The sequence below is a fragment of the Dipodomys ordii genome, unplaced genomic scaffold (genome assembly GCF_000151885.1).
Source record: "Dipodomys ordii isolate 6190 unplaced genomic scaffold, Dord_2.0 Scaffold110, whole genome shotgun sequence".
Taxonomy (NCBI): Eukaryota; Metazoa; Chordata; class Mammalia; order Rodentia; family Heteromyidae; genus Dipodomys; species Dipodomys ordii.
In genome coordinates, this window is record NW_012267326.1 from 3,785,401 (window position 1) to 3,799,877 (window position 14,477).

General features: G+C 39.5%; 1 protein-coding gene across 1 annotated transcript in view; it reads right to left on the reverse strand.

Moving 5' to 3' along the window:
• Gadl1 (glutamate decarboxylase-like 1) overlaps positions 1 to 14,477 on the reverse strand; it is a 212,531-nt gene that overhangs the window by 147,272 nt on the left and 50,782 nt on the right. Inside the window, exons 4-8 of the mRNA XM_013028478.1 lie at positions 10,631 to 10,721; positions 8,574 to 8,680; positions 7,720 to 7,835; positions 3,539 to 3,618; positions 3,360 to 3,414 (exon numbers count right to left, since the gene is read on the reverse strand). Of these exons, the coding sequence (XP_012883932.1) occupies positions 3,360 to 3,414; positions 3,539 to 3,618; positions 7,720 to 7,835; positions 8,574 to 8,680; positions 10,631 to 10,721 (449 nt within the window). The remainder of the gene's footprint in view (positions 1 to 3,359; positions 3,415 to 3,538; positions 3,619 to 7,719; positions 7,836 to 8,573; positions 8,681 to 10,630; positions 10,722 to 14,477) is intronic.

Sequence of the window (14,477 nt, forward strand, 5' to 3'; positions counted from 1 at the left end):
ATTGATGTCAGTAAAATCCATGAAGTAGTAGTAGTAGTTCACATTTCTAACTCTATTATTCATGAGGCTGAGATCTGAAGGTCAAGATCCAAAGTCAACCTGAGCAGAAAAAAGTCTATGACAGTCTTTATCTCCAATTAGCCAGCAAAAAGCTGGAAGTGGAGCTGGAAGTGGCTCAAGTGGTAGTGCACAGCTTCCAGGCTTTGAGTTCAAGCTCAGTACTGGCCCTAAAAAACAACCACAAAGTTAATTTTAAAAAGTCTATGATGTGAGAGGCTGCAAAGAGGCGACAGTTAATGAATGGACCAACAATATCAGTGACAAATATCATCACAAAGACCTAAAGTGGATGGAGGAAAAATGTACCCTTCCTAGTAGAACATCCAACTTGAAGTTCTGGAGTCTAGGGATTTGATTTCCACATCCCAGACAATAGAACAGAGGCTGGGAAGGACAGAGGCAGAGTCTAGATCCTTCCTACTACCTATAAAATGCAACTGTGGAAACCTCAATGGACCAATGAAGCTGGTTTGACAAATGCTTTGGGGGAGAAAGTAGGAGGAAAGCTATGGGTTAGAAAAGGTTCAATGTACCTAGCAACCAAATGTCATGAAGGAACTTTGTTTGAAGACTTACTTAAATAAGCCAACTATTTATTTAAAGGACATGGAAGAAATTTTAATATAGACTGAATATATTTAATGGTAATTAAAAGGGCTTAGTTTTTCAAATATAATGATAGTATTATGTCTTATTAAAAACAAATATGGAGCCAGGCACTGGTGGCTCACACCTGTAATCCTAGCTACTCAGGAGTCTGAGATCTGAGGATCGTGGTTCAAAGCCAGCCCGGGCAAGAAAGTACGTGAGACTCTTATCTCCAATAAACCACCAGAATACCGAAAGTGGAACTGTGGCTCAAGTGGTAGAGTGCTCGCCTTGAGCTGAAGAGCTGAGGGACAGAGCGCAGGCCCAGAGTTCAAGCCCCATGTCCGACCAAAAAACAAAACAAAAAAATATATGGACCAATTGATACAAGGTTTGGGATTTGCTTCATGGCCATCCAGTGACGGCAGGAGGGGCTGGGGTGTAGGTGAAACAGGAAGTCACTTGATTACTGAAAATGATGGATGGGTGTGTGAAGGCTCATCATATTTGTATGTGTTTGAAATTTTCTGTAATGAAAAGTTTAAAATTCAAAAATAAATGAAAAACATATAGGTGGGGTGGGAAAATGAATAAGAGAGGACTGGAAGCAGAAATAAAGAAGTAGAAGGAGATGAGGGAGGAAGAAGGAAGGCACTAAGAGTAGGAAAGAGAGAAGGAAAGCAGGCAGGAGTAATACAGATCATTCAACAAAGAACACTCAGCACTGTTCACCAGCAAGCATTAATGATGTGAGAGTTCTTTTTTTATAGGCACTTCTGTGGAAAAAGATGAAACTCAATCAATGCCTATGGTTCATAGCAAAACAAACTCCTCCCAAGCATTTGGTTTTCACCTTGAAGTCAAATAAATATGATAATCTAAACAATCAGACAAGTATCAAGTCTACATAGCATTATACTATTAAAATTTTTTAAGAAAAATATAGATTTAATAATATACATTCTAAGGTAATAACTTCACAATAGAGCCAACCATGATGACTCATGCCTTTAAACCCAGGTAGTTTGGGAGATAAAGATGGATCATGATCTGAAGCCAACTGCGCAAAAATTGAGTGAGATTCTACTATCTCAAGAAAGCAATGCAGGCATTGTGTTGCATGCCTGTAACACCAACTACTTAGGAAGCAGAAGTAGGAGAATCCAGCTCCAAGGCAAGCCCAGGAAAAAGCATGACAACTTGTCTGAAAAACAAACTAAAATCAAAGGCACTAGGGACGTAGTTCAAGTAACAAAGAACTGGACTAATACAATTAAGGTTCATGCTTCCATTTCCAGAACTACAAAAGAGAAACAGAGAAAAAGACAGAGGTAGAAACAGAGACACAGACAAAAAGAAAGAAAATACATCACAATGTTAGTAGATTTTTAATGTATAGGCTCCAGAAGAAATACAACAATCTATCATGACTCAGAATGAGGTGCCTTTCATGATTTTTTTCAAAAAGATACAAAGACTATAATATTATTACTTACCACAAAACCAAACAGAAACCAAGCAAAAAGAGTTCTTGCTTCTTAGCAAGTGAATTTCTATGAGAATGGGCACTGGCTGACCTTTCAGTATAAGAACTGAACTTTTTCCTTTCTGCAGGTGCATTTGAGTATTGTTACCTATCAGGAAGTTCTGGGGAACAATCTGCAGCTCTGAGAGCAGAGGAGGAAGCTAAAGATAGGAGAAGCAGAGCAGTAGTGTACCCCATCTAGAGTCTGTGGGTCTCAGAAGCAAAAGTGGCTGGCGCAAAATAATGAACCACTTTTTCAAAGCAGGTGAGGGGCCAGCCTTACTGGATTATAGCAGGTAAACAGGGATCATGCCTTGGCTTCTCAGCTTTCATTGGTTCTAGAAACTAATGAAGACAAGACATTCTGCCACTAACTGACTAGACCTAGGACCAATCAATATAGGTGGCTGTAACAGAGAGGACTAAGCGTTAGAAGCAGTTGGGAGGATGGATTGATCAAGAAATCGAAACTTTTAGGTGTCAATGACTCATGCCTATAATCCCGCTACTTAGAAGGCTGAGATCTGAGACTCTGGTTCGAAGCCAGCCCAGGCAGAAAATTTTTGAGACTTGTATCTCCAGTTAACAAGAAAAAAAAAAGCTAGAAGTGGAGCTTTACTTAAGTTGAAGAGTACCAGCTATGAGAGAGAAAAAAAAAAAGCCAAGGAATAGTGTGCCCAGGCCCTGCAATCAAGCCCCTCCACCCCCACACACATATACAAAGAAAAAAAAAGGAAAAATATATCATTCAAATCTAGAACTGTCCTGAAGGCAGCCAGACACACATATTTAGACTCCATAGAGAAGAGTTTTTCAGAAGAATATGAGAACAGTCTAGGTTCATCTTTAGGACTTGCTCTAGCCAAGAGTGCTGAATATGATTATGCCAGTATTTTACTTTATTTTTTTAACCATCTCTGATCATCTGAGAATGAGAACATCCAAGAACAGAACCTAGAGAGTCAATACGTGGAAATAAAAGAGCTGTAAATGTATTTCCCTGTTTTCAACCCCAACACACTTTCTCCTCTCTCCACACAGAACATTGGCTTTTGATGGATTGCATTCTCTTCCTTTAATTCATTCATATTCTCTCCCACTCTCTCTCTCTCTCTCTCTCTCTCTCTCTCTCTCTCTCTCTCTCTCTCTCTCTCTCCTTGCTCTTTCTTGTTCTCACCCCTCTCACCTCTTTCCTGGCTTTCCAGATTTGCTTCTCCAGCTCCTCAGGTATCATTTTACCTCTAAGGAATACAGATTTAAGACTTTCAGTTACATTCAGGATTTCCACAGGCAAAAGAGTACTGTTTTTTAAACAGTCTGAATTCTCCCTCCCCCCACCAGGCTTCCAGATCCTGTCCCAGTTACCTTCCATCTGTTTCCACAAAGCACACGTTCTGCGTACCAATCCCAAGGAAGGAAGCTGCCTTCTTCATGGAGTAATGACACTGAATTGAAGGGGGAGGGGGAAGGAGACAGTTGAATGCAGGGCACAGAAAATGCATCACTGATCATCTAAATGGTATGTGCCCTTGTAGTTCAATACATCTTTGGAATATGACTAAATAATACAGTGACTGAGAACTTTGATCCTGGGTCAAAGAATCAGGGTTGATGGGATATTGGATGAATGACACACTCTCAGGGCCTGGGTTGCTCATCAGTAATTGTCAGCACCTGTTGCCACCAGCTCACCATGGAATGAACAGGTTAACCTATATGAAAGACTTAATGTATGGAACAAACTTGGTCACTGGAAGCTGTTGTTTTGCAAAACATTTGAGAAAAGCTTCTTTCAGTACTTTTAATAAGTAAGGCTGAACCTTAATGGGAACTAGAATCTGCTGACTCAGAATCCCCTAGGGAGACAGCAAGACTTGGACTGGAAGATTGCAATCACAGACTGAAGAAGAGTTTAATTATTTCCAAGAGCAAACAATGGGTTCTAAATGCTGATAAGATACAGAACTAATCTTATTTAACGCTGCATGCAAAGCTGAAATTAAATATATAGGAAAGTGGCTAAAACCACAAGAATGAAAGTAATATTAATTTATAAACAGTTGCATTCGTCAGCCATGGCATTATGAATGGGGCTAATAGAAGTTTTTAGAATTATTGGTTTGGCCTCTTTCACTGGCAAAAAGCAGTCCAGACTTCAGGTTGTTGCCCTCCCCCACACCATCATGTGGAACTCATAAAATAATTAGCATTCAAACACTGGAGATGCCATTCTTTATATATTAGTGAGGACAGGTGGTCAATTAATTCTTTGTCATGCCAGAAAAATGAAGGTGCTAAAGGATATTATTGTACCCAAAAAAACCTTTGTAATTTAATTTTGTAGGTATGAATACATTAGAAGAGTACTCATGCCTTCATACTTGACTTGATATATTCCCTCCAATGTGGTAATTTTCTTCATTCTTTTGTCAAGGGAGTTTTATTGGAAACTTTTTTTTAACTCTGTAAAAATAGGATGCAGAAGTAATACCATCACAGAAAAAAGAATGAAGCCATCTTAAATAATTAATTTCCAGATATCAAATAGAACCCATCCAAACTGCCTGCAAGATGCATCTATTTCATTTATGTCACAAGAACATATGCACGTTGAGGAGTAATAATGTACACAAAAAAGTGTAATTAATTCTCTACTTGCTACATCAGCCTACTCTGTCTAGCTGGAGGTAACAGACAGCTAGATGATAGAGTTAAGGTAAATTACTTCTCACTAGAGATTTGCACTGTGCCAATCAAACAGTTATTGATTTCGTCATGATAAATACTACCTGCCTCTCACTGCCCTCTGACTAGAAGGGAAATCACAGCCCTCTTTCCCTAAGCAGCAGCAAAATGCTTCCAACCAATAGATATGCTAAATAAAAGCCTTATAACCAGAGAAGGAATAACTTCAGTGAAACTGTTTAAGTACCTCATGGCAAAGTACAGCCCAATGTCATTCTCAAATGGATAGAGACTGATAAAAAGTCTACAGTACTGAAGCTTAAACATCTGAGAGCATCTGAGAAGGAAAAGGACCCTGGAAAGGGATGAAAGAAAAATGGCCGATGCTTCTGACATGCTGAGTAGTTTCAAGGAAAGGAGAAAATCTAGAAGGCTGGAATTCAGAAGGAGAAACTGCATTTAGAAACAAATGGTGTTTGTTCCCAACATTGGCAAAAGATAAGTAAGTCTGTGTAAGGCCCAACCTCAGATCTACAGAAAGCTCCATAATCTCGGCAGGTGTTCATCTCTATAAGGATAAAACATCAAGCGCTCTCACAAAGGGCAACACTGAGCTGAAGCTTTACTTCCTGGTACCTGAGAGGATGTTTTGTCTATGACTTTGACTTTCTCCTCAAGAGGGTCCTGTGCCCTGGACATTGGATTCCATCTTTTGCTGACTGTTTTCATGTTGAACTTCATGAACAGATACAGCAGAGCTACCAAATGTCACAATAGAAATATCCAGAGGATTTCTCCAAGAATGCATAACTGTTTCCATTCCTGAAGAGTCCAGAACTAGAATCTGGATAAAACAACCTGCAGCCTCATTATCTGTAAGAGGTCCTATGGCACACATTAGCCTGTTAGGAAGGCCTGAGCTACCTTCCTAAGGCACAAAGAATGATGAGATATAACCCAAAGATAGGCACCCTAGAACTCCAGGCCCTGGGGAAATAAAAATGATTCCCATAGGTCAGTAAGAGTTGCTTTTAGATCCTCACCTTGTAGTTGCAAAGGCCACTGTTTTGTTCTGATGCCAAAGATAATTTGAATCTTAGGTTTGATGGATACCCCTAAGATGTCTACATGCCCAAGAAATGCATGCCATAGTGCTGACCAAGTCATCAATTATTACTTTTCTCCAAAAGTTTCCTTCTTTTTCCTAGTCACACCTTTAGTGTGAGGGCATGTATTATACATTTGATGGTATGAACTAGAGTTTGGGTGGTCTGGAGAAGCAAAAAGCCAAAAGATCCACCTGCTCAAGTTGTCAAGAACATAAGCTGTGCATAGACCAAACACTTCAAAGAAACTAATGGAAAGAATAGCAAAAAGACTATCATAAACGATAAGGCAAGACTATTTCTTTGATTATATATATATATATATATATATTTCTTTGATTATATATATATATATATATATATATATATAATCAAAGAAATATACCCAGGTCGTGGGTGCCATCACTTAGCTTTTTCTGCTCAAGGCTGACATTCAACTGCTTGAGCCATAGCTCCATTGGCTCTTTGGTGGTTAACTGGGGATAAGAGTCTCACGGATTTTCCTGCCCTGACTGGCTTTGAACCTCTATCAGCCTCATGAGTAGCTAGAGTTATAGGTTTGTGCCACCAGTGCCCAGATGATACTTTCTTTAGCTAAGTAATGGATAAATTATTGATAAACACACAGTAATAAAGTATCTTCAAAGAGCTGGAAATGATTGAGCTACAAAGTGGGGTCTAGATGAATGGGGTAGACATATAGACTTGAGATTACAGCATGTTTCCAAGGTAGATTTTTCCCCCCATGGAATTTCCATTCCATTTCTGGATTTTTTGGCTTCAACTTGAAGCACAGGATATATGAAGCCTTTTTTTGAAACTGGAAAAAGAGTCACTTAGTTCTGCTCTCACAATCACATGAAAATTCAGTCTCCTCACTGCCCTATTCACCATCACTCCTGTGCCACAAATCAAGAATCTCATGCGCTTCCAGTCTCCATGAAAGCATACCTCAGCGCCATGTGGAAGACAAAGTCACCAGAAGCAACTCCTGCACCAGCCATTGCTTAGCCATACTCTGTATTGGTAAGACTGACCTATCCAGTTGTCTTGAGACTTGTAAGCATGAATTCAAAGTTAAATTTCTAAGCTATTGAGTTTGAGGATAAGGTATTAAATACAAAGGTTAATAGATATAGGTTTTTATCTATCTATCTATCTATCTATCTATCTATCTAAGGAAACTGAGATATAGAGACTATCAGCTTATCAAAGGTTACTGAGGTAGTTAGAAGATGAACTTGATCTGGGAAGCCTAGCTCCATGTCAGTGCTTTTAGCTATACTTGACCTTGAGTTTATTGCAGGTAAAATAAGAGATAGGAGCTCCTCTGTGTGTGTGTGTGTGTGTGTGTGTCTGTGTGTGTGTGTGGTTGATTGTTACTTAATATCTCCTCATGCTAGCCAATCAAAGTGAATTTACAAGGAACTGAGAGGAAAAAACATCTCAGATCAGTAGTGATGATTTGAGTTCTAATAAACACTCAAAGAAAAAAAATATACTTTCAAGTGAAATGTTCTTTCCTTAAAATGTTACAAACTATGCATTTTAAGTAAAGTAGAAATTGGAGTTTAGGGGTGTTGCTTCCAATCTCATGAGGATCTCTCCTGGAATGCAAATCTAGATTATACTCAGGCATATTAATCACATGTGGATAGGTGAAAGTCACAGCAAGACTGATCAAATAAACAAGCTTTTTAAAATAATGCATTCTCAGCTAAAGCAATGTATCTGTCAACAAGAAGACTATTTTACCTCTGCAGATGTGAAAAGCATGAATCTTGGTAACCCAGACAGCCCCTTCTCTTTAACATCAGGACAATATTTGTATCTAGCTAAATTCATTGCATACATATTGGACACTGAACCTCCTGCAAAAACAAAATTAAAATGTCATATTTATTACATGAAGATTTAGCACTCAAAGCACCAAATGCAATGCAAAACATGAATGGTCAGAACTCTTCTAGTCACTTTGAAATTCATCTAAATACAACCCCCCATTCCTCTTAATGCTCCTCTTACCCACTCCTTAATCTCTAATTCTAGAACTTTTCCATCTTAGCAAAGATGGAAATTTCTGCTCTATTCACTCATTCCGGTTTTTTTCTGAACTAAAAATTTTAATCTAAGAGCTCCAGATTTAGTAGCCAATGATCCAGAGTTAAGTCTTTTTTTCATCTGTTGTCTACACAATAAAATTGAAACAATACTACCTGTTTATCGTTGGCTCTACAAAAAGGATTATAAGATAAATGTGATTTGGGAACCTTCTCAAATAAAACTGATTGCAAATATTGAAGGATTTATCCTTGTCTTTCCAAATTCTCAATAGCAGAAAACTTCATTTATATTAGATTTAAAACTGAGATTATAGATATGTAAGTACTAAATTGTAGACATCTCATTCATTAAGTATGCATGCCACTGAATTAGCATTATGCAAATTATGATCATTTTAGAGAAAGTGCCAGCTACAGGCTTACCAGGTAGCACTTTTAATGTCTAACTTTGTATACTGTGCAAGTCTGCAAGGAGTTTTCCCTCATAGTAATACATTTTTAGATGCTCATAGTGGATGCAGGATAGAAGTAACTGTTTGTACTCACCTGGGTTAAATATTCCATCGCCTTCTTTCCAGCCAATAAATTCAATCATTTTCTTCAAAACTGCTTCTTCCACTAACAGAAACACTGGGGACACCTCATACGTATAACTAGACAGATATAAAAAACACTTCACTTCTATGACTGCAGTCCAAACATCCCTTCGGTGTCCCAAGAAATATAGAGCAAGTTTTATTTCAACCAGTGGACGCAGAGATGTAGGTAGTCCTTGGAAATTTATCCATTGGAATAAATGGATATGGAATAAATGGATTACTTCCCTCAGTGACTGTCCTAATCATAATTAGATGACTACTCTAACAGCTCGAGGCCTTAGGGATATGCAAGTCACTTCCAGTTTAGAAGACATCTTTAATTCCATGGGAGAGAAAAATGAAGGGCATTGGGATTCTGTGTATCAGACATGGGCAGTGGGCATTCCACTCTGCACATGCTCTGATTACTGTACTGGGTGCTGATGCTAAAGAGTAGTTGTTGTCTTGGTAACCAGGTTAAGATTAGGTTACTACTCTGAATTCACTAACAGTGCTAAAGCCTAGCCTACACGGAGGCCACCTGTTCTGAATTCGACCTTCCTCTGCTGTACTACTTGTTCCATACAGATGGACATATTCTATGAGGCATCTCTTATCCTGTGATGCTTTTATTACCAATCTCTCTCGCAGCCTGCTGTCACTGAAGGACTTACTAGTTAAAACTCTGTTAAGATGGGCTCCACTTCAGGGAAATGCCTGTCCCAAGGCTAAAGTCTTTCCTGTACCTTTGACCTTGGATGATGGGTCACTGCAAAGATGTCCGAGGGCCAGCAGTGATAGGCACTAGACCTAGACATACAAACCATCCTCTTCCATGTCCCTCATATGGACCCCAAGAGTAACCCTTAATAAGCAGCCTGTCTACTGAAGTCTACCTCAAATACCTTCCCAGGGACACCAAACTGTTGCATCCAGTTCTCTTGGATATCTTAAAGTCACTGCCAACTCAAACACCGGTCATTGCAAATAAACTTCTTGACACTGTCTCATCCCCTGGGCCCCTCATCTAGTGCTTCCTATGTCAGCGAAAGTCCACAGACACAGCAATGAACTTCTGGAACCTAAACAGTATCTCAGAAACCACCCACTTGTCCTATTTCCAAGGCCCAACATATATCTAGATTTTTTTTAATGTTTTATCTTCTAAACTCACATTTTTCCTATTCTTTCTCACTTCCATCTAAGTGAAAACTACCTGACTAAGGAAACAATATCCTAGTGGGTCCCCTCCAGTATACTTGCCATAATTTTTAGAACAAATTAATAACAAAGGTATTAACAAATTTCGTCAAATGACTAGAAATCTCCAGTGGCTTCTCAATGTACCTGAAATAACTGAGGTCCATGAGGCCCTGAACGCCTGGCTTTTCTCCATCTCTCCTCCACTCCACTCCACTACTCTGATAGCTGACCTTTCAGTTCATGGTGTCCAGCCTGCTGCCTCCCACTATGGGACCTTGGGGTATGCAGTTACCATTACGTAGAACTCATTTCTCTTCTTTTTCAGCTCATACTTGTCAGTTTTTTAAGAGACGATGTTCCTGAACTCCCAACTAGGAAATCTGTTCTTATTTATAGTATAGGGCACCTCTCCATTGCATAAGAGTAAGAATTTTGCATTAATTTTTATATTAATACCATGTGCCTCAATTGTCTCTTTCTTTCACTAGATTCTGTGCTTCACAAGGGAGAGTCAAGATCTATTTAAGTCTCTAATGTTTTGTAATGGCACAGCTTTGCCTCCAGGAATGAATGGAAAACAGCTTAAATCATTTTCTTATTTCCTAAATGGAGATGGCGATGCTGCTGAACCAGTTCATGAAAACAGCCTCCACCAAACAGCTCCTCAACTACTGCTTGGTGGCCTAAGACTACCCATTATTAATGGTAAAAGAGCACAAAAGAAGACATAGATGAACATTTGAGAAATAAAATGTCATCTGCTTAGAAAGAAAGCATGTCTAACCCATATTCCCAGTGAAATTCCAGTTACACGTCACTTACATACTGGGGTTCAGTGCTTCCGTCATGAATCGAGCCACCAAGGAATAATAATCAAGGCCAGCGTACAACTGGTTAAAAAATCTTGGGTGATCTATAAATTTAAAATAAGATATTCAGCTTCCAAATATTAAACACCAAAATGACTAATAATCCAACTAAAATGGACAAATGAACAGCTTTCAAAAGAAAAAGTACAAATAGCTAATGAATACATTAAAAAAATAACAGTTAAGCGCCAGTGGCTCACTGGCTACTCAGGAGGCTGAGATCGGAGGATCACAGTTCAAAGCCAGCCAGGGCAGGAAAGTCCGTGAGACTCTTATCTCCATTAAACCACTAGAAAACCAGAAGTGGCACTGTGGCTCAAGCGGTGGAGTGCTCACCTTGAGCTGAAGAGCATAGGGACAGTGCTCAAGCCCAGAGTTCAAGCCCCATGACTGAGAACAAAAAAAAAAAAAGACACAGATTCCATCTCACCCCAGTCAGAATAGCCATCATCAAGAAAACAAACAACAACAAATGCTAGTGAGAATATGGAGGGAAAAAAAGCCCTCATACATAGATGATTGTAGTGTAAATTACTGTAGCCACTATGGAAATCAGTATAGTTTTCTCTGAGAAAGCTAAAAGTAGAATTTCTATATGATACTGCTATGCTAATCCTGGGCATATCTGAAAGAAAATAAGTCAGCTTATAATCAAGATATCTACACACCCATGTTATAGCAGCACTATTTACAATTGTCAGATATGGGGTCTATCCAACAACAGATAGTGGATAAAGACCTGTGATATATAAACACAATTCAGCCATGAAGAAGAACAAAATTCTGTCATTTGCAGGAAAGTAGCAAATGGAACTAAAAATCCTTATGTCAAGTAAAACAAGGCAGATTGAGAAAGACAAATATCATATGTTGTCTCTCCTATGGAAAAGTTAGTTTTCAGAAATTTAATTTTTAGAAATGAATGCCAACTTGAGGGGGTGTGTGGGGTTGGGATAGATGGGGAGCAGAATGCTGGAAGGGGTGACACTGACTAACAGGCATTATATGTATAAATCACCATGTTGAATTGCAATCCCTTCATACAACTATTAAAAGATAATTTTAAAGTAAAGTGCAAAAATAAATAAATGACCGGAATGATAAGCAGGTTCTGTTTGGAGGTGGATACCAGCAGGAGAAAGAGTGAAAGGAAAGAGTGAAGAAGGGTGAATGTGGTTGAAGTCCTTTATACACAGGCATGAAAACAAAGTAATAAAAACGAACAATGTTCTTTTCAGAGGAGTGAGTGAGGACCCAGGAGAATAATAGAAAGGGTATATTTGATTAGGGTGTACTGTATGTATGTAGGGAAATAGCACAATGGAACCCCTTTCTACAATTAATATATACGATTAAAAGGTAAAAAGAAGACACACACAAGGCACTAAGTTTTCACCTGTATAGTAATCACAAACAAAACAACCTGTCATCTGGGTTCCAGTGGCTCATACTTGTAATCCTAGCTCCTCAGGAGCTAAGTTTGAAGCTAGCCTGGGCAGGAAAGTACCTGAGATTCTTTATCTCCAATTAACCAGCAAAAAGGCTGAAGTGGAGTTGTAGTTCATATGGTAGAGCATCATCCTTGCATATAAAAGCTAAGCCAGAAAGCAAGGCCCTGAGTTCAAACCCTAGTACTGTCACAAGACAAACTTGTTGATAAGGCAATAACAACATAATTGAAGCTGTTATCCAGGAGAGAGTCTCCATAGTGTGATTCTACTCATGACATTCAAACTCAGAAAAGCCACAAGTGGAGCTCCAGGGGAAGATTGCGGATGCCCTAGGCGCTGTGGTGGACAGAGGCTGAGGGACTTTTGAGGGCTAGAAATGAGTGAAGATGGTCTGTGTGATGATTTGTGGAATGACACACATGCGGTTCACTGAGCTAAGTGCTTCAGATTTATACATTTTATTGACTATAAGTAACACCTCAATTTTTAAAAATATTCAAAACATGATTACATAAAAGAAACAAAACTCCTTCATGAAGCACAATGCTTCTAAGTAAAACATGCATACTTTCTTTTGAGCTTTGCTGTATCCTGTTGTCTTTCTTGCTGCACCCACTCTTTTTTGTGTGTGCTGGTACTGGGGTTTGAACACAGGGCCTGGGTGCTTTCTCTTAGCTTTTTCACTCAAGTCTGGCACTCTACCACTTGAGCCAGAGCTCCATGTGTAGCTTTTGGTGGTTAATTCAAGGTAAGAGTCTCAGGGGACTATTCCTGCCTGAGCTGAGTTTGAAGAACGATCTTCCAGTCTTAGCCTCCTGAGTAGCTGGATTACAGGTGTGGTCAACCAGCACCCCAAAACTCTTCCATGAACCCCACATTCAACCAGAACCCTTGAGAAATGGATCTGACTATGTCTGTCCAGTGCTGCTCTCTGCTGCCTTTGTTTTCTAAAAATATTAATTAATTTCCCTCCTGTTAGATGCACTTCACTCTCCTACAGGAGTCGCTCTGAGATGGCATCCACAAATGACCTTCGTATGTTTTTGATCCTGGGCCACATGACAGTGTAGAAGTGACATGTGACTTGCTATACAACTTACATGTAATTTTTTGGGTGGGTTCTAGTACTAGGGCTTTAACTCAGGGGCCTAGAGTCTCACTTTTGTCCCCCAGCTTATAGCTGGTGCCCTACCACTTGAGCCACATCTCTATTTCTGGCTTTTTTTTGCTGGTCCTGAGATTTAAACTCAGGGCCTGGGTACTGTGCCTGAGCTTCTTTTGCTCAAGGATAGCACTCTACCACCTAAGCCACAGTGCCACTTCTGGCTTTTTCTGTTTATGTGGTACTGAGGAATAGAGAACACAGGGTTTCATGCATGCTAGGCAGCACTCTACCACTAAGCCACCTTCCCAGCCCCAATTTCTGGCTTTTTGCTAGTTAATTGGAGATAAGAATTTCATGGATTTGTTTGCTCAGGCTGACTTTGAACCAATATCCTCAGTTCTCAGCTTCCTATCTAGGATTTCAGGAGTAAGTCACCAGTACCCTGGTTACATATACTTTCTGATTTGGCTTATTTCAAACACAGTCTCCTTTCAAGAACCCATGTGAAATTCCAATTGTCTTATTTTTTTCTCATGGAAAAAGTTTCATAAAGGTCCTTGGCTTTGGGGCTTTGGGGCTCAGTGGTAGAGTGCTTGCCTTGCACGCATGAGGCCCTGGGTTCGTTTCCTCAGCACCACATAAGCAGAAAAAGCTGGAAGTGGTGCTGTAGCTCAAGTGGTAGAGCACTAGCCTTGAGTTGAAGAGCTGAGGGACAGCACCCAGTCCCAGAGTTCAGGCACCATGACTGGCAAAAAAAAAAAAAAAAAAGGTTCTTGGCTTTGTACAGTATAAACATTGCCACACAATAACAGACTAACTGGCTTGGCTTGACATTCAAACTAGTGATTATTTTAGCATTTTGGAAGCACTTAACTAGTGACCCTTTGATACAAATTATAGAATTCAGGTATAGTGTTCCCCCTCCCCCCCTCTCTCTTTGTCTCTGTCTCTATCACTTTCTCTCTGTGTTTCTCTGTCTCTGTCTCTCTGTCTCTCTGTCTCTGTCTCTCTCTGTCTCTCGCTCTGTCTGTCTCTCTCACCACTCTTGTTTTTACTCTCTGCTCACCCCCTACCCCTCTCTTCATTCTCACCCTCTTTCTCAACACCAATAAATCAGGAAAAAGAGCTCCAGAAAAAAACAAAGCTCAAAAGAAAATATCTTTTCCATTAAAACATAGAAAACTCTCTCTCTCATCTGGCAAAGGAAGCCAGACTTTGCCATAAGTAATTTTAATAAGATTTTT